The following is a 19949-nucleotide window of genomic DNA, read 5'->3' on the forward strand; positions in this document are numbered from 1 at the left end:
GAATTTTAAATCAGGCCATTCAAATTTAGGCAAATCCCAGACTTGAATGTTTAGTCAAATCTTTAGATTTAGAATTTAGATTTAGAATTTAGGCAAATCCCAGACACTGCAGAATCGGACTGGTAGTTTAAGCTACATCTTGGATCGACTGTACAGACTCGGTTTGAGAGGGGCCAACAACGCATTTTAACTTCTCCTTCACCGCCTACTCCCCCCATCTCTCCCAACTTCCCCACTCACCCTAAACTATTAATCGTAATAATGGTATTGTGTTGTTTTCATTGAGACGCCACGCCCCCACTTGACTGAAATACGCTGAACGTCCTCACACGGGGGCTTAGGTGTGAGGTGAAAGCAAAGGTTATCATCATGACCTTCGAACTCACGCTTCCTCTAAATCCTTGCACCTACCACTTGGCACATGTCTTGGTTCGCCGGAGTTGAGTGTGAGAGACCATAATGCTGAATTGACTGCAAGTAACGATGTAATATTATTTACAGTTTGCACTATTGTTTGTTATAATTTACGAGCACTTGGCCCGTTGCGCTCTGCGTCGCCCCATTGTGTGCTCAGCGTGCTCGTTTCCTTGAGAAGTCATTCAAGACATAAATACCTCGGATTTTAAAAGTGACTTACATGTACCTATCTTGCTTTTCATTATTATTTTTTATTGTACTGTGTGTAAGTTGCTTTTATTGGCTCTTTGTTAGTGCAGTGCAATTTGGTTGACATTTATGTCTTCTCCGGGTTCCACGTGCCACGTTGAGTCTGCAGTGCCATTATTTTATGCGCATGTGCCACAGGCATCATCCATCCATCAGTGTGTGTGTGTGTGTGTGTGTGTGTGTGTGTGTGTGTGTGTGTGTGTGTGTGTGTGTGTGTGTGTGTGTGTGTGTGTGTGTGTGTGTGTGTGTGTGTGTGTGTGTGTGTGTGTGTGTGTGTGTGTGTGTGTGTGTGTGTGTTTTTCCGCTTCCGTTCACAAGTGCACTGAATTTGATTGGTTGTTTGAATGCAGGAGAAGCAGGACAGCTCAGGGTAATCGTATTTCCGTCCACATGATCTCCTTCCAAAATTATGATTCAGATAATAATCGGAATCGAACTTGACTATCGAAACTTGTGTTGTCATGCCGTGGAAAAGCCTCTGGCACTCCATTTGTGTTCCACTTCCTGACAGTGACAAGTGCTCATGGAAAATGTCGTACTTGTACAATGCATAGGATGAGGGCATATGGAGACATCAATGTAATTTCCCATCATTTAGACATTATGACACGTCAACATAATTTCCAATGTCTTTGTAATTAATGTAAAAGTAACACATTTCATGGGATTGAAGGTTGAGGTAACAGCGTGTGTACTTCGAGCTACGTACTCTGATGTGAACCCAAATGGACGAATTGTTAAGCTGGCTGTCTTACCCCTATCAATGTAACCACTTTATAAATCATACAAGATAAATCCTATATTTGGGAGTATGCCTTTAAGCCGCTATTGTGGCCAAAATATATCCTGCAAGTTGATTCGAGGATGGCCTGAATGGCCAAGATATCCTGCATTTAAATTATTTTATGTATTTTGAGTAAGGCAAGCAAAAAACTGACTTTGCTCTCTCCCGTTTGTGCTGTAATAGATCATGCATTTGAACACGCTCAGTGGTGATGTCATCACCATAACGGTCATGATTTGTTGCCAACATCGTCAACGCCTAAACTATGGTTGCCAACATATGGTTCTTTGTCTGTGCTCTATCCTTTTTGAAATGCTGAGCGTCAAGCAAGGAAGCAGCACGTACCATTTTTAAAGTATTTGTTCCTTGTGCACTAGGAGCCTACCAGCGAGCAAATACTTGACCTATCTACATAGAGGATGGAAATCTGTCGAAAATTTAACTTCGGTTCACGTATTTACTCACCGGTAGACTCCTTCTCGACAAGGAATGATGCACTCTGAAACCATACATGACCGGCACCGTTTTCTGAGAAACTCAATAATTCTGACGTGTGCAGCATCAGATGGACTGATTTAGCAGCCCAAAATACATTGCAAATGGTGAGTCCACTTCAGTGTAGGTCTAGAGACAGGTCAGACGGAGCGCATTTGACGTTTTTTTTTAAGGGACGTGTTTTCCTGCCGCTGCCTCCTCATTCCATTTGCTCCTCTCAATAGCCTTGACACAACGGCCGCGGTCGTTTTTTTTCCTCACGCTGCATTTGACGCATCACGTCGGCGCGCATCTCCATCGCTCGTCAAACTGGCCGTCTCGTGGAGACTTGACTGTAACCTAACCGAGTTTTCACAAGTGTTTCTCTGTACGTGCATGCATGCTCGCGTTTGTGGTGGTAACGGCTACTGTGCGGCCATTTAGCATTTAGATTGAGTGGTCTCCTTTCATTTTGGCAATGCCGGAACGCTTCTATCCCGGCCAATTGATTACGTCCATGGTCGTAGGACCTCCGTGCCTCTGCAGAATGAAGCGCTTATTTGCAGCGTTCACTGTATGGAGTTCTTTCCCCACCCCCCACCCCCACCGTCCCTTCTTCCTTTCCTTCTCCTTCCTTCATGATCCCACTCTGCAGGAGATCATTGAGTTTCCCATCGTGAAGGTCGGTGGCAAGTCACTGGAAATTGAGTCTATGTTCCACCGCTATGTTCAACCGACCACTCACCCGGAGCTGACGACATTCTGCACGCAGGTAAAGGCCATGGAAGCGCTTTCTCCATCACATTACACCGGTCAAGATTCACAATTACGCTTCTTCAAATTTTTTATGTGATGATATTTGAACGGTTTTAAAATTGAGTAACAGAAATGCATCATTATATATCACCCTGACTGCATCTTCATGCAGGTGATCGTCCGTCAGGTTCCATGAGTATCTCTCAACAATCGTTGACAGTTCAGCTTGAACCTCTTCCAATGATACATTGTACATAGATGACTTAAAATAATATATGATTTCATTGAAGGACAAAAAGAGTTTGGGAGGCCTATGGCGAAGGATAGTGGAAGGAAAGGGGGCTTATTTGGGGGGGGAGGGATGCTGCATTTTGTGCATGTAATACGCACGCCATCCATATCCTTTAATTGGTTTCATCTGAAGAGATGCAGCTCAGCATGGATGGATGCAAAAAAAAAATTGCATTACGTACAACATTTGTAATGAACGTTTTGAAACCTCTGTCATCATAATTGCAAATGGATGCCTGTGTATCACACATCACAATTCATTGCTCGTTCATTGGGATGCAACAAAGGCACCGGGTCGTATTTGCCCGACGGGAATTATTCATGCATTCTGAGATTATTTAAACCATCTATTCACTTTATCCGGTCAAATTACATATTTTGATTAATCACAATCCTCCAGTAAATCCACAAGTTTTGTCAAGATAAGCTTTTTCCTGCTTTTTCAGGCTCATTCACCAGACAAGTCAATTTAAGTATTTACCTCCTTATTTGCTCTCGTTTGTGTAATGATTGAGAACCGCGTGTGAATTCGATATCAGTCTGGGGTCTGTGTGTTTTTGTTTTGCATCTTTCTACCTGTTGTTAGTTTTTTCAGCTGTTTGTTGATGTCGTCGTGTTTTGTGAGCTGTCATCTGGGTATAAAATGCAAATAACGCGTGATACAATCTCATCTCATGCGGAAGAAATGAAATGCTCACGAGTAGCCGTGTATTGATTTAGTATGCTGTGATTGGTTGTCATGCAAGCAATCACAAAGTGCCACACATGCACAATGACTATACGGGTAGAGGCGGTGATATCGTTGTGGTGTGGTGAACACTATGGCTCCTGGGAAGGAAATATCGCATGACTAGTGTATTGCAATCAAAACCTTGGCTGGTGAAGGCTACTCCATGTGGCAGATTGTAGCCTGACTTCATGTTTCAGCTGGAGTTGTATGCAAGACCGAAGATGACACACAAAACTGGTGCTGTCGACGACAGAAGCAGTCAAGGAAGAAAAGCCAAAATCTCCAAAAGTTATGATAAGCACCTCAGGGTATGTTTTATCCATGACAAATGACGATCCAGTAGAGATCTTGCAAATGACCAAGCTGTGAAAGTATGGGTGATGTTTTTATAAGACCAGTACATTACACATCATCACAAATGTTTAGGTGCCAGAAAACCTTGGCTGAGGAGAGGCAGCCAAATGAAAAGGCCAAAATGAAAAGTGGGTTGACCAAACCTGGAAGAAGGTGTTCTTTGCACATGAGACAAAGTTTGAGTTGTTTGGCAAAAATGAATGTTCGTTTGTTCGTAGGCAGACCGGGGAGGGGTACAAGATCTACAGTGAAGCACTGGGGTAAATCAAAACAAGTGTGGGTACCCCGTGTGTGCGAAACCCATGTGGTACATATGGCTTTGCGTGCCTCCACAACAATGTAACTGCTTTAAACCTGCCTGCCGTCCTTAAAACTCTGGTCTGGACTGTAAACATTTGTACGTTAACACATCTACGCAAAGGAATAAGCCATTCGGCCCTTTAGAAACAGGTTAATGGAGGCTGACTCCTTAAATGAAGCTCCACACATAAAATTGACACTCATGCTCTCCTCTATGCCTGGTTTTGGCTTTATGGCTGGAGTGGTGGGCTTTGGGATCTTTGGGTCCGAAGTTCAAATCCCTCTTGGCTGTTGAATTATTACCAGGTGGGGTTGACTCTGCCTGTCATCCTTCCGAGGTCGGCAAAATGAGTGCCAGCATGCTGGTATCCTGTCTCGGAGTGGCAACCCCTCCAGAATTGTACCCAATAGCCAAGGAGACTGCTTAGGCAGCACCAATGCTCTGCACAGAATATGGTCCCAATGGATGGATGGATGCTTTCCTCTCACCCATCTTGACAACGCTGACAGAAAGGATGGTCTCGACTCTCGACTCGAGAGGTATGCACACTCGTCTCTAAGCTGTCTAGCCTGGGTTTGAATCCTGACCCAGCTATGAACTGTCATCCCAGTGTTTCACAGACAGGGTGATTCGTCGATGTGTGCCGTCCCTTGGATCGATGTTAAACTGGGTGTCATGTCTATCAGTATCCATTGGTGGATGTCAGATATCCCATGGTGTCCTTTGCAAAAAGTAGGCGAGCTATCGCCGACACCTCAGGAAAAAGCAGACTTCATGCACTCTTTCTTCACTCAAAAGGCCAAGGTACTTTCTCCAGTAGAGAATATGGACTTCTCTCTTTCCATACCCTGATGGACACCTCCTTCACAACCAGATCCTAATATAATGGCATAAGTGCTCTCATCATCAAGAACCAATGATACCCTCTCTCCTCTGTATTTATGCTTCAGTCCCATTATACCTTCTTGCTTCTCTCTTTCGCAAGTCCTTCATGGAAGGACAAGTTTTGAAAAGTTCCGAACAGCAACTCCTATCTATAGAAAGGTTCCAAAAATAATCCCCTCAACGACAGACCGATCAGCATTCTACCCATCATCAAGCAAAGTAATCGAGTCTGTCATTTCAGCCAACTTCAGGCACTATCTCTTCTCTAATCCCCTAATATATGATAACCAGTTTGGCTTCTGAGCGGGCTATTCCACCTTGGATATGTTACTTCTTCTGAAGCAACAGTGGGTGGATGCTCTGAATCACAAGTAAGAGGTTTGGGCCATCTGTCGAGCCTTTGACTCTGTCTGATATCCAACCTTGATTTCAAAATTGTTTTCCTTTGCTGTTCAGGGTTCCCTGCTCAAGTGGTTATCTGATTTCCTCTACGAGCAGAAACAGCAGGTGTCCCTCGATAGTGTCTTTTCCCATGATCTTTTCACTTTAGACTGGGGTTCCATATGACAAGGTAGCATCTTTGGACTAAAGGTATTCTTCAGTTATAGCAATGATCTATCTGATTATCTTGAAAACCAACTCTATCATTTTGCCATTGACCCTGACCTGTGTATAATGAAACATCACTCTTTAGAAAAACCGCCAGTTGCTGAATCCATTACATGAGACCTGGACAAGATAATCTGCCAATCAGGAAATTGGAACAAGACATTCAAAGCCGACAAGTCACATGCTCTTACGCTATCTATCCAGAAGGATCAACCATTGAACTATACAATCCAATTCTCTGGACAGCCGCTAGAAGAGGTGCAGTTCATGGATCTCCTTCGCCTCACTATCTGTCATAACCTTTGGTGGAATTATTATATCTCCAAACTGGCATCAAAGAATAGACTCCGTTTGTTTATTCTCCTCAGAGATAAGACATTCATGAGCCAAACACAGCCCATCACTGTGTGCGGGGCTTGCAGACGGAGTTCCATGGAGTACAGCTCCCCATTTTGGGCAGTGTTTCTGCTTTCAACTTTGTTCCTTTTGAGGCCGTCAAAAAGCTTTCCACATCATTGCAATCTCAAGACAGGAGGCAGACACCCAGTGAATGTCGTTTTTCTACCAGCAGCAAGTTGGTGGGCTCTCTATTATTTTATACAAGATTATATTTGCCCTTGCTATTCCTGCCCTCTCCGAACTCTGCCCTCCCGGAGCCACTCCAGGCCGCTCACGTTCCTCAATGAACCATCATCTTCTCGCTCTCCAAAAGTCCAGATGGGTTGCCCACCTGCATTCATTCATCCCCTTGTTCTCCTGATTGTAGAATTGTGTCCCTGTATCCATGTCTATTCCTCCATACACCAGTCTTTCAAATGCACTGTTCATCATTTCCTCCATCACTGGAGGTGGACGGAGGTTATGTATTCACCCCTATTTGTTTTTCTGTGAGCAGAATATCTCAAAAAGTTATGGACATATTCGGATGAAACTTGGTGGACAGCTTGAGTGTGTGACAAGGACGAATTGATTAGGTTTTTGTGAAGATCCAGATCCGGATCTGGATACAAGAATTTTTAATGAAACGGAAGACCAAGAAGGAACCCGAAGAAGTATAGAGCAAAGATGGATTCATCAGGAGGAACCTGGACAGGATTTGGGTTTCAGCCGCTACTCCACAACCCTCAAACCCATCCAGGCATAACCAAGTGAGCCTTTCAGAGAAATCTCTGTAAGAATTCACTTCTCCTTCAAGATAAAAGCTACAAAGGGATTCTTTACCATTTACAGATAGAGCCAAAAACGATATACAGTAATACCCCACTTAGCGTGACTCCACAGAACACTGATTCTTTATAGCGCTCATTGTAGTGCCAAAATAACAATATGAATAAATAATTAATTAAACATTAAAAAATTGAATGACTAAAATCCATAAAGCGACGCAAAAATTTCACAGCATGCCCGAGGAACCGCATCCCATCCCCATCTTCCCTTGCAGACACTCAACCAATGAGTGTAACATGCGCTGAACCAATCGGTGACTCGTTTATATGGAGCCGAGATCACCTGTTTTGAATTTGTCCCGTATGTTTTTTGAGCAGATTAGTACAATAATGTCTGGAAAAGGGCCTGAAAGTGAGAGCGTTGAAACTGCAGTGAAAGTGTCGAGGAAGAGTATAACTTTAGATGTGAAAATGTGTTATGGAGGGTTGAGGTGTGCGAGCGTCAGGTGGATGTGGGTCGTTAATTACGCTTGGCTACGTCCACGATTGGAATCATTCTCAAGAATGCAGACAAGATAAAAGCTACTGCCCAGTCCATCGCTTTCATAACTGGAACAAAGTTAACTCGATCAAGGAGCAGTTTGTTGGAATAGATGGAGAGCAGGTTCGGCATGTGGGTGGCATACCAAAATCAGTGCCATTTGCTTTTAAGACAGCTGATGACCATGGAGAAGGTGAGTGGTTTCTTTACTCACCTGCCAGAACAAGGAGGCAAGGCATTGTTGGTGAAGACCTTTTTGGCCAGTTGAGGTTGGTTTGATAGGTTCAAGCATCGCACTAACCTTCACAGTATCCACATCTATGGAAAATCTGCAAGCACTGATCACCCTGCAGCCCATGAATTTCCTGACAAGCTCAAAGCGATCATTGAGCAACTACCCTCCTAAGCTCGTTTTCAATGTGGATGAGTCTGGGCTATTTTGGAAGTGCATGCCATATCGTACATTCAATTCCCATGAAGTCGCATACGTCAGGATTCAAGGCCACCAAGGATCTCCTTATGTTGCTGTTGGGTGGGAATGCACCAGGAGATTTTAAGCTGAAACCTATGCTTGTGTAGCATTGGGAAAATCCACGAGCAATGAAGGGGTTTTCAACAGTGGTATTGTTTCAAATTTTGCCCTGCTGTGAAGCATTACTGTGAGGCAAACGATCTTGAACCGAAAACAGTGTTGCTCTTAGATAATGCCCCAGGCTACCCAGACGACCTTGAAAGCCTCCAGACTTCACTACCTGTCGAGGTGGTGTTCCTTCCTTCCAACATGACTTCCCTTTTACAACCGATGGATTAGGGGGTTTAGCAAATGTTAAGGCAAACTACCTGCTACGGACCTTCAGGTACCTTGTCGAGGCAACAGATGGTCCCAATGAGCAGTCAATTAGGGACTTCTGGAAGTCGTTCAACATTATGAAGGCCATTGGAAACATCGGTGCGGCCTGGGAGGTGGTCACCAACACTTGCAATAATGCTGTGTGCAGAAAGTATGGCTGGAGGAATGCAACAACTTCGTGGGATTGAAGGTGGTGGAGCAATCCATCACCAGTGACATAATCCGGCTAAACAACCTAGTTGGACTGGACGAAGTTGATGTCAATGATGTGGATGAGGTACTGCAATCACATGGGAATAGCCTAACAAACAAGGAGCTGCTGGAGCTGAAAGAACAGCTTGCTCCAGCAGAGGCCTCGATCGCCAGTGCAGATGAGGCCCAACCCCAGCGAAACCTCACCACAGCTGTTTGGACTGAGGGCCTCACTAAGCTGAACAAGGTCATTGACCTCTTCTATGAGAATAACCCAAATTGGAACCGCAGCACCAAAGTCAGCAGAAATTTTCTTGACTTAGTTTCCTGCTACAGACAAATACTCCAGGAGAAGAAGCTCTAGGAAAGACAGTCAACGCTGTATGCCTACTTCAAGAAGAGATCTACAGTTTCGCAGGAGGATGAGCCATAGTCTGGCCCATATTCCCAAAAGTAGCTCTTCCCAATTCATCGTAAACATAACCCAAGCTCCGACAAAATTCACTGCCGAGTGTTACGACAGTATACGTATGACAAACTGATGTTATTAGCTGATTTGGTTTGGCACTCACACTTCGAGGTGTTATGATCCATAATGCATCCTAAGCATTATACGAGGTATGCCTGTACAGCACAATATCTCAAAAAGTTATTGATGGGTTATGACAACTTCATGGATGAGTTGGGTATGTGACGAGAAGAAGCTGATTAGATTTTGGTTAAGGTCCGGATACAGATCCGCCCTATCAGTGGGATACAAAGCATAACCTGTTTTATTTATTTGTTTTGTTTATTTTAATGGAAATCGCTCCAAACAAGGCATGAAGCCGCTCCAGGTAAGGGGCTAAGAAAGAAAAAGAAGAGGAAAAACTGGCAAACCCTTCACCGAGTCCTGAAACAAGGAAATCTGTTCACAGGACCACTGTGAAAGTGGGAGTAACTAGGCCAGGTGGAAAAATAAATTTTCCTACTCCCATGGGGTGTTTCTTCTCCGTACTGGATGGCCGTTGGCTCCCGAAGGGAGCTCATCCGCCCTCTGTCAGGTATTCAGCCTGGTGGAAGTATACACTCTACCGAGTGCCATTCTAGTTACCTCATGTACACAAATGTAGGTAATTTGGTCACCGGAAACTTGGTCATGGAAATTCGGTCACGAGGTAATTCGGTCACTAGGTAATTTGTTCATGGTATTATTATTCACTGCATTTAAGGCCAGTAAGGCCCAAGAGCAGTAATAAACATTTTAATTTCATGGCGGCGAATCTTGTTGGCATGATGACGTATTGACCAAGTTTACTGACTACTATAATGGAATTGGAATTTAAAAGTTGAGAGAGACAGAATCTCTCAGATGTTGTTTGGAATATATATTCCACGAAGATTATCGTAATTCGGACATTCAAGCATGAAATGAAATTCATCTTCGACAATATACGACGAGTCTCAACGATGCTGTTATAAAACTTGTATTTATGCCACTATTAACAGATTAAATTGTTTCAAATTAACATTTATTGTCTCTGGTTGTCTCAATTACAGATTTACAAATTAATATTACAGTAATTTACAAATTAATACTACAGAGTTACACTGTCTCATAGAATTACACTAATATTAATTTGTAAATCTGTAATTTACTCAAAGTAACTTTGTAATTCTATGAGACAGTGTCAACTCATTGTCCAGCCTCCTGGTCAGTTTGATGTTGAAGCCAACTCCACGAAGGAACTGGGGAATGTCTTTTCTCCCAGCATGGAGGTCAACAATAAGTGATACCAGCCGTCTCTGCATTTCCACGTACTCCTGCTTCACCCGCTTCCTCCTGACATTCCCGATGGCATCCTGGGCGATGACAGTATCCACCTCTACGGCTTCCTTTCTGAACCATTCTACAACTTTGGACGTGGTTGGGTGGTGGTAATTCATCGCCACACGTATTTTATTGTTGCAGCCCTCCACAACGTTGTTGGTCCGAGGATTGTAATCCAGTGTTTGTTAATGAACGTTCCATGTGTGTGGAGGAAAGATCGGCTGGACTCCATTTCCACCCGACACGTAGGTTCTGTCGAAGTAGTCTATCAGGGGTTGGGCTGCTGGAGGACAGATAGCCCGCAGATGTACCATACCGGCAGGCACATCGATAATTGGCAAAAAAAGCCAGGCCGTCCATTTGCGAACAAAAAAAAGTTGTAAATCGTCGTCCTGACGATATTGAGCAGCCAAACCGAATTCTTGTATTTTCCGCCACGTGCTCTGTGTCAGGTGGTAGAAGCATCCTTGGGTTATGGTGTTTGCACCCAGGATAGCTCGTACTGCTCGCATCATTCCGTCTTCAAAATCTGTCATGGTGCGGAAAGGAGAGAAGACTATGTTGACGCCTTGGCATGCATCAACAATCGAAGTAAGAAATTCCTCGTAGGTGACCCTCCTGTTGTAAGGTAGAAGTGCGTAGGCTGCGGTAATAAAGTTATCTTGGCCGAATGGGATACGTACACAGTATACTTGCGAAAATATGGCTGGTGCCATTGCGAAGTTACCGTCCATATAAACCGTGTCCACGTTACCAAGTTTTTCCAAGCATTGAGGACTTGAAAAGACGAGCACCCTGTTTGCGATTGTTGGCACTGTTGTCGTAAATCAGGAAAGGTTCTCCCCCAACTGTAGTTCTCAAATTATCTGGCAATGGTCCAAGTTGGTCCAATCGCGCGGGATCCCGCAGCGCCGGTCGCTGGTTACGGAGCATTCTTTTTACGACATCTGGCTGTGGCATGTCGGGACGGGCACCGGCAGGCAAGTCAATCAGCTCGTCCTGATAAATTTGCCCTGGATTCTCCCTCGTCGCCCCTGCCCTCGGTTTCATGGCGACTCTGACTTTAGCCACTTCCATTTTTTCCACACATGGCAGATGATTATGCGGGATACCTCCTGGCTGAATGTTACCATGGTTCAAGTCGGTAGAAATGGCTCCACGACAATGATCAGAAGTATTCTTCACACACTTCCACCAAATTTTGTCAGGTCGGATAACTTTCTTGGTATACATGTAGCCTTCATGACACAACTTCAATCCATTCCGTGTAGACTGCGTCGCTGTAGCCATCGTTTTTTGAATCACAAAGACACACTTTTAATAATTGTCTTATCAATGAGAATCAAGAATGAACTGTGATTTATATGCTGTCAATGTTGTTCAGTCATTACCCAAATTTCCAGGAAAGTCGCATGATGTCCCATTACAATATAATATGACCATATAAGGTGGTCGATTGGCATGAACATCACCATATATGGATGGCATGGCTGGTGTTCGCGGAGCTGGCTGAGCTGTGACCAATCGAGGGGCTGATGAGGCTACCTCCAACCCAGGTCCGTACCGGGCCCTGGTAAAGAGATGTCTGGAACGCGCGCTGATTCGTCTAAAATCGCCGATCTTCCGGGAAAATTAATAAAATCGTTTTATAACAGCATCGTTGAGACTTGTCGTATATTGTCGAAGATGAATTTCATTTCATGCTTGAATGTCCGAATTACGATAATCTCCGTAGAATATATATTCCAAACAACATCCGAGAGATTCTGTCTCTCTCAACTTTTAAATTCCGATTCCATTATAGTAGTCAGTAAACTTGGTCAATACGTCATTATGCCAACAAGATTCGCTGGCCATGAAATTAAAATGTTTATTACTGCTCTTGGGCCTTACTGGCCTTAAATGCAGTGAATAACTAGAGGGGGAGCACTCGGGAGAGTGCAAAACCTCCGCCGCCAATACTGCTGGGTCACTCAAGTGAACCTTATATCTTATTCATTAAATATGATGTCGACAGTGCTGACAGAGTTATAGTTCTTTTCTCCAACATTTTTTTTTTGGGGTGGGGGGGGGGGGGTTGGAAATCACTTAAAACATGTAGAAATGCAAAAAAAAAATTTTTTTTCTCTAACTTTTTTTGGGGGAGGGGGGGGGGGCAAGCCCAAAATCTAATGGCATGATCCTTGGACCATACCTAACCCCCCCCCACCAAGTTTCGTCGAAATCCGTTGAGGAGTTTTTCCGTAATACTGTTCACAAACAAACAAACAAACAAACAGAAAGGGGTGAAAACAGTAACCTCCGATCTTCGACGGCAGAGGTTAATAAATAATAATAATAATAATAATAATACTGTGACCAAATTACCTCGTGACCTAATTACCTTGTGACCGTTTTACCGTGACCAAGTTTCCGGTGACCAAATTTCCTGTGACCAAAGTACCGCGCCCCATGTGCACACCCATACCCATTTAGTTTTTCCCATTCTGTTCCTCCCCAAGCCATTGGTAATCGTTTTTTGTGTTAATCATCCTCTCCTCCTTGTGAATGTCCACCCCTCCCTCCCCCAATATCCTCTGTTAGTCTGTAAACATGCTGCTCCTTGTCATTTAGCTCCTCCAGACCCTTGCATATAAAAAGTAAATTGGGCTGTCGCAATAGCATCCTTCTTTAAACTCCTCCACAACCTCCAATTTAAAGTTTATATTTATCCAGCAGAGACTTGGAGCGAATGGATTGATCTTTAGAAAGCTTACAGGAATATCTATCTCAATGCTGCTGTCATGATCCAAACCGATATGGTTTCAGTATGGCTGGAATGATTGTAATTATGAACATCTCACTTTCAGCCCATTTTTGTGACCATTATAATTCTGGCTGTAACTCTTTTCAAAGATGACATGCCTTCTTTTATGATTGTCATCACCTTCTTTTTAGAGATACTCAATTCTACAGCAAACCTTTAGTTTATACCCATACTTGTTTCACTAACACCTTGTTAATGCTTTCATTATGCTTTCCTGAACTTCTGTCCTCCAGGATGGTGCAGAGGTAGGCCACTTAACTTTCATCTTTCTAGGCTGGGTTTAATTCTCGGCCCAACTTTAAATTGTCGATTGATGCTTTGCTGTCAGGGTGTTTGCCTCAATTTGTGGGTCATCCCTCGGATGGACGTTAAGCTGGGGACCCATCTGCAACATTCGTTGATGGATGTTAAAGATCCCACTGTGTCTTTTGACGAGATCAAGGTGAGGTATCGCCTGCTGGTACCCTGAACATATTCCAAATTCCTGTTCTAAACTGTGGTTAGCAAGTGGTCTGATCTTCTAATGTAAGATATTACTTGACACCATGTTACACTGCTTCTTACCTCAGAGTTTGATTGCTGTGTGGGAAGCAGCTCTCGTACGATAAACAAATTCACGTGCCCAGGTGTTTGCACGTCAAATTTCAATGGCCCACTTAGAGTATAAAGGGCAACCATTTTTTAATTCTGAGTTAATTCAGCTCTTGACCATGTTGAACAAGTGCATTGAGATGAAATCGAGACACATTAGTGATCTGGGGGGGGGGGGACCTTTTGCTTTTTTTTCACATCAATAACTCGTGTGACAACCGTTTTGCAGTCCAAACATGTCATATTCTTCTAATGTTGAGGAAAAGCTGTCTTTCTAAAGCTGTCTTTTTTTCTTTTGTATGGAGTGTGCTGGTGGGTGGTCTTTTGTTACAGCATTCACTTACTGGTGGTTGTTGTTTGGCTTTTTTGTTGTCACCAAAAGCATCATCTCAGCATGACCTCTTCCAATCGTAATGGATTTGTTATGGTCTTCTGCTATGACAACAGTGCAGGGATGATGTTGTCCACAAACATCATAAGGTTGAAAAGCAGGAATGTATCCCTCTGAGTACACTCTGAGGTCATTCCAGACCTCTTTTGTACCTGCACAATTGGCCTGCCATTGTCCATGGTTACACAGAGGGGTTTTTTTTTTCTTGCTGCTGGCTCACTCAAAAGCTTTCTGTCAGAAAGGGTCCTGACCCAGAGAGCAGCTGCCTCACAAGAACCACGTCCATTTTTACCAATGATTACTGTCATTTCTCCACCAATTTAGCACCAGGGATGAAGTGTTGGACCATTTAGTATACTATAGCAAGTCTCATGTTGATTAATCATTGTTATAAGTTCGAGAAAATACTTTTATCTGTGCCTGCAGCATGTTGTGCCGACACATCATGAAGGAGTAGAATTGCCATTTGACCTTAAACTGTTTGCAGTTGGGTGTGACATCCATTGGAAAAGAAAAAGAGCCATTTATAATTTCTTCGCGAACTACTTTTTCCCCATATTGGGAGTTTCGCCTTTGTGTTGAAGTACAAACACAATATACAAACAGGACAAAAAAAATGATCCCACATCAATCTAACCGAAGGAATTGATTAAAAGTGTGAAGACTTCTTCCTCTTTCTTCTTTGGCATGCAGCACGTGGCTGTAGGTAGCATCGTTTGCTGGTGGTGGAGCTGTGCCGCATATGCGGTGGCCCCTGTAGGTTAGAGCAGGAATTGTAATTGCTTACCCACACATCGTGAAGGACACCATGGGATCTTTAACGTCTACCAACTATTGCCAGTAGATGGGATGCCCATTTAGCATCTATCCAAGGGATCAAGGGAGAGCACACACACACACATACATTGATGAAACACCAGGATGACAGTTTTTGGCTGAATTGGGATTCAAATCGGAGGTAGACAGCTTATACATGAATAGGCGTACCTCTAGGCCATCCTATTAGCCCTGTTCGGCCTGCAAAACACCAGGATGACAGTTTATAGCTGGGCGAGATTCAGACCGAGGCTAGACGGTTCAGAGGAGAGAATGGCTGTGAAGACGTACACTACATGGCCAAAAGTATGTGGACAATGCTCATCCAATATCTCATTCCAAAATCATGGGCATTAATATGGAGTTGGTGTCCCCTTTGCTGCTGTAACAGTCTCCACTCTTCTCGGAAGGCTTTCCAATAGATGTTGGAACATTGCTGCAGAGATTTGCTTCCATTCAACCACAAGAGCATTCGTGAGGTAAAGGTACTGATGTTGGACGATTACGTCTGGCTCGCAATTGGCAATCCAATTCATCCCAAAGGTGTTTGATTGGGTTGAGGTCAGGGCTCTGTGCAAGCCAGTCAAGTTCTTCCACACTGATCTCGACAAACCATTTCTGTATGGACCTCGCTTTGTGCATGGGGGCATTGTCATGCTGAAACAGGAAAGGGCCTTCCACAAAGTTGGAAGCACAGAATCGTCGAGAATGTCATTTTGTGCTGCAGCATTAAGATTTCCATTCACTGGAGCTAAGGGACCGAGCCCGAATCATGAAAAACAGGCCCAGACCATTATTTCTCCTCCAACAAACTTCACAGTTGCCACTATACATTCGGGCAGGTAGCATTCTCCTGGCATCCGCTAAACCCAGATTCGTCCGTCGGATTGCCAGATGGTGAAGCGTGATTCATCACTCCAGAGAACGCGTTTCTACTGCTCTCGAGACCAATGACGGTGAGCTTCACACCACTCCAGGCAACGCTTGGCATTGCGCATGGTGATCTTAGGCTTGTGTGCGGCTGCTCAGCCATGGAAACCCATTTCATGAAGCTCTCGACGAACAGTGCTTGTGCTGACATTGCTTTCAGAGTCAGTTTGGAACTCGGTAGTGAGTGTTGCAACCGATGAGAAACGATTTGTCTGCACTACGTGCTTCAGCACTCGTCGATCCTATTCTGTGAGCTTGTGTGGCCTGCCACGACATGACTGAGCTGTTGTTGCTCCAAGACATTTCTACTTCACAATGACAGCATTTACAGTTGACCGGGCCAGCTCTAGTAGGGAAGAAATTTGACGAACTGACTTAAGGTAGCATCCTATGACGGTGCCATGTTGAAAGTCACTGAGCTCTTCAGTGCGGCCCATTCTACTGCCAATATTTCTCCATGGAGATTGCATGGCTGTGTGCTTGATTTTGTACACCTGTCAACAATGGGTGTGGCTTAAATCGCAAAATCCACTATTTAGAAGGGGTGTCCGCATAATTTTAGCCATCTTTTGTATCTCAAGACAATATGCAATATGGCACGGCTTTCAAAATGACTTAATCCACCTCGGATTGCTCGGCGCGCTTGCACAGAAACCCCTGGTAATGAAGTCAATTGGAGTGGCCTGGACATATTTCATGCCTGCCAGACAGGAATTGGAAAAGGAAATGACTAAAAAAACTTTCAAAGAAGCCAAAGTACTTGTAAACTCACCCACAAGAATGGGGTGTGCCTTTGCACAACGAAGCAGTTGAAGAACTTCCTGATCAACTTCTCCAAAAAGGTGATATCTTGCAGTCCATATTGCAAAAACTCCCGACGATATAGACCTGTGAAAGGTCGAAGGTTCGTAGATGGTGTGTTCTCACCAAACCTTCAGGTTTATAACAGGTCAGGTCAGGTACGGGAGCATGCGCCATTGCAGCACGTCGCTGCATCCACTTTCTGCCGGTACTCAAGGGGCCTCCGTCTGGCCATCCCCCAGGCACATGCCTGGCCCATCCCCATCTCCTTGAGATGCCGATCCACCTAATGCAACCAGGAGGCACGTGGTCGGCCTGTTGGCCTCCTCCACTCACGAGGCTGCCTCGCTGAGAGAATCTGGTGAGCAGGATCAGCATCAGGAAAACGAGCCACATGTTCATACAGCTGCAGCTGACACTCACGGACTATGCAGGTAACAAATCTCATTTGAGTCTCTCATCAATCGCTCGATGGACAGAAAGTCCGAGCAGCGACAGCCAAAAATTCTCTGAAGAGACCTGGTACCAAAGGAATTAGGTCTCCGTCTTAGATCCCTGGTCAGAGTCAAAGTCTCACATCCATAGAGTAAGACTGGAAGCACCAAGGACCTGAAGACTCGGGCTTTTGTCCTCCCGCACAGATACCGGCAGCGCCACACCCCATGATCCAGTGAATCCATGACTCCCCAGGCCTGACCCAGACGTTTGTTGACCTCTGACTCACAGCCAGCAGAGGCATAAATATCACTGCCAAGCGAAGTGAATCTCTCCCTGACCTCAACATCCTCGCCACGAACAGGTACAGACAAGATAGCAGCATCCAAGATGTCATTAAAGGCCTGGATCTTAGTTTTGACCCAGAAAACCCGTAATCCCAACAGCTCCGACTTCTCATTTAGCACCTCAAGGGTCCCCAAAAGGATATCTAGAGTCTCCGCAAAGATGGCTGCATAATTGGTGAAATCAAGGTCAGAGATCTTGACATTTCCAAACAATACACCGCAGCTTAATCTCTCTGACATCCTCCGAAGAATCCAGTCCATACAAGCGCTGAAAAGTGTGGGGGCCAGTACACACCCCTGACAAACTCTAGTAACAACTGGAAATAAGTCAGAGATGGTGGCACCACACTGCACAGCACTCTCAATACCAGAGTAGAGTTCAGACATCAGATCGATCAGTTTTGGTGGCACCCCACGAAGACCACGAATCCTCCAGAGTGCATCTCGATTTACTGAATGAAACGCTTTACAGAGATGAACATCTGCTGCAAGCATCCCCTGCCGAAACTCTCGTCTGCATTCGGTGAGGACCCGAAGAGCAAGAATACGGTCAATCGTTGACCTCTTTGGTGTATAACCTGACTGCTCTGGAGATTGGTGTTCAAGCAGATGGTGGCGAACCCTATCACAAATTATCAAGGCAAAGACCGTGCCCGGCACTGAGAGCAGCGTCACCCTCATAGTTGTTGCAGCCTTGGTGATCACCCTACCATTTCCAGAGAGGGACAACAAGGCCCCTCTTCCAGTCAGTTGGGATGATGCCTGTGTTCCAGGCAGAGCACAAAACTGCATGCAACGACACGAGTACAGCATTTCCACCAGCCATAAGAAGTTCAGCATGGATGCCACAGATCCCACGAGCTTTACCCCATTTCAACCAGTTCACCGCAGTCAGTACTTCCACAAACGAAGGTGGACCATAGTTGATTGGAGGGTCAGCAATAGGGATAGTAACACCACTGACATCCAACTTGACAGCTGGTGGATCAGTCTGGTACAACCGCTCAAAGTAATCAGCCCATCGGGCCTTCACTTCAGACTCCTCTGTCAAGAGCCCATCACCCTCTGCTCTAACTGCAGTACACCGAGGGACGGGCTTGGAGGAACACAATGCACGAATTCCCCTGTAAGCAGGATGAGAATCACTTGACCACAGGTGATGCTCTACCCCCTCACAGATTCCTTGCACATAGGCCTCCTTGTCGACCCTTAGCGCATGTACAGTTTTACGCCTCAGCTCCCTGAACAGCTCAGCTCTGCCATTAAGCCTGGCCCTGCGACTCTGGTCAATGGTATCCAGTGTCCCTTGAGAGAAAAAATTCTTCTTCGCCCGATCGTGAGTTCCAAGACATCCACCAGCAACATCAACGATCGTGGTCTTGAAGGCACTCCACAACTCCTCAGGATCCCCCAAAGCATCCATACCCCCCAAATCTCCACCCAACCGGTTTGCAAACTCCTCAGCTACCCTCTCATCCTTGAGATTGCCAACATCCAACTTAGGCTGGGATGGTACCATTCTCCTGGATTTAAGCTGCAACTCAGAGTTGCCACAACAAGCCTGTGGTCAGTCTTGAGGAACTGAGCACTCCGGTGGACCCTGCAGTTCTGGATCATCCTCCTGCAACCATCAATGAGCACATGGTCAATCTCCTTTGCCACACCACAAGCGTTGGAATACCAAGTCCAGCGATGGGCCTGTGGGCGCTGAAACTATGAACCAGCCACCCGAAGTCCGCGACTTCTTGCAAAGTCAAGGAACTTAGTGCTGTTCTGGTTCAATCTCAACACCCATGAGAAGGTCATATCTGAGGCTTGTCGATGCAGAGGGGAAATTTAAAATTATATTTACTATTAATCATATTTGGGAGGAAGGGGATTGTGGAGAGTTGGATGGGTTACGGGTGCCTATATATGTGTGTGTATGTATGTATGTATATATATATATATATATATATATATATATATATATATATATATATATATATATATATATATATATATATGTATATATTGTTGCGGTTATCAGAACCGCATGCATACCCCAAGAAAGTTATTCCATTGTTATACGTGTAGATAGTCCCCTTCCTTTTGTTTAGCGGGACAACAATGGAGTGCGTTGCGATGATCTTATCCCTAGAGTTGCCTCAATCATTTTCTCCTTCATTTCGTCCCAACTCTTCTTTTTGTCTGATTATTCCTGAGGTAAATCAATGCGTGCGGCGTCGCAGTGAGGAAACTGCTGCACAGAGATCCTCGTTCCTGGGCGACCCCTAAACCCGGCATGTGCGGCGAGTCATTTGTGCTTGGCAATGCGGGGTTGTTGACTCGAGCTTCCGATGGTCTGGGGAGGATTGCCGGTTGCATTGAAAAGGCATGCGAATGAATGTCTCTGAAGAGGCTGCACGAATGGTGTTTTTCAC

The 19949-nt window shown here is 44.8% G+C and overlaps 1 protein-coding gene across 9 annotated transcripts in view; it reads left to right on the forward strand.

Moving 5' to 3' along the window:
• LOC147024924 (ERI1 exoribonuclease 3-like) overlaps positions 1-19949 on the forward strand; it is a 260432-nt gene that overhangs the window by 41160 nt on the left and 199323 nt on the right. For 8 of the 9 annotated variants that reach the window (XR_015059267.1, XR_015059266.1, XR_015059268.1 and 5 more), the window contains one exon: positions 2580-2696. The exons of the other annotated variant lie outside the window; for it this stretch is intronic. Coding sequence is in view for 5 of the 8 variants with exons in the window: in XM_085885333.1 (XP_085741459.1) it covers positions 2580-2696 (117 nt within the window). In the remaining 3 variants the exon portion in view is untranslated. The remainder of the gene's footprint in view (positions 1-2579; positions 2697-19949) is intronic. 9 annotated transcript variants of the gene reach the window in all.

This window comes from Eptatretus burgeri, chromosome 6 (genome assembly GCF_056783735.1).
Source record: "Eptatretus burgeri isolate ZD-2024b chromosome 6, Ebu_testis_v1, whole genome shotgun sequence".
Classification (NCBI taxonomy): Eukaryota; Metazoa; Chordata; class Myxini; order Myxiniformes; family Myxinidae; genus Eptatretus; species Eptatretus burgeri.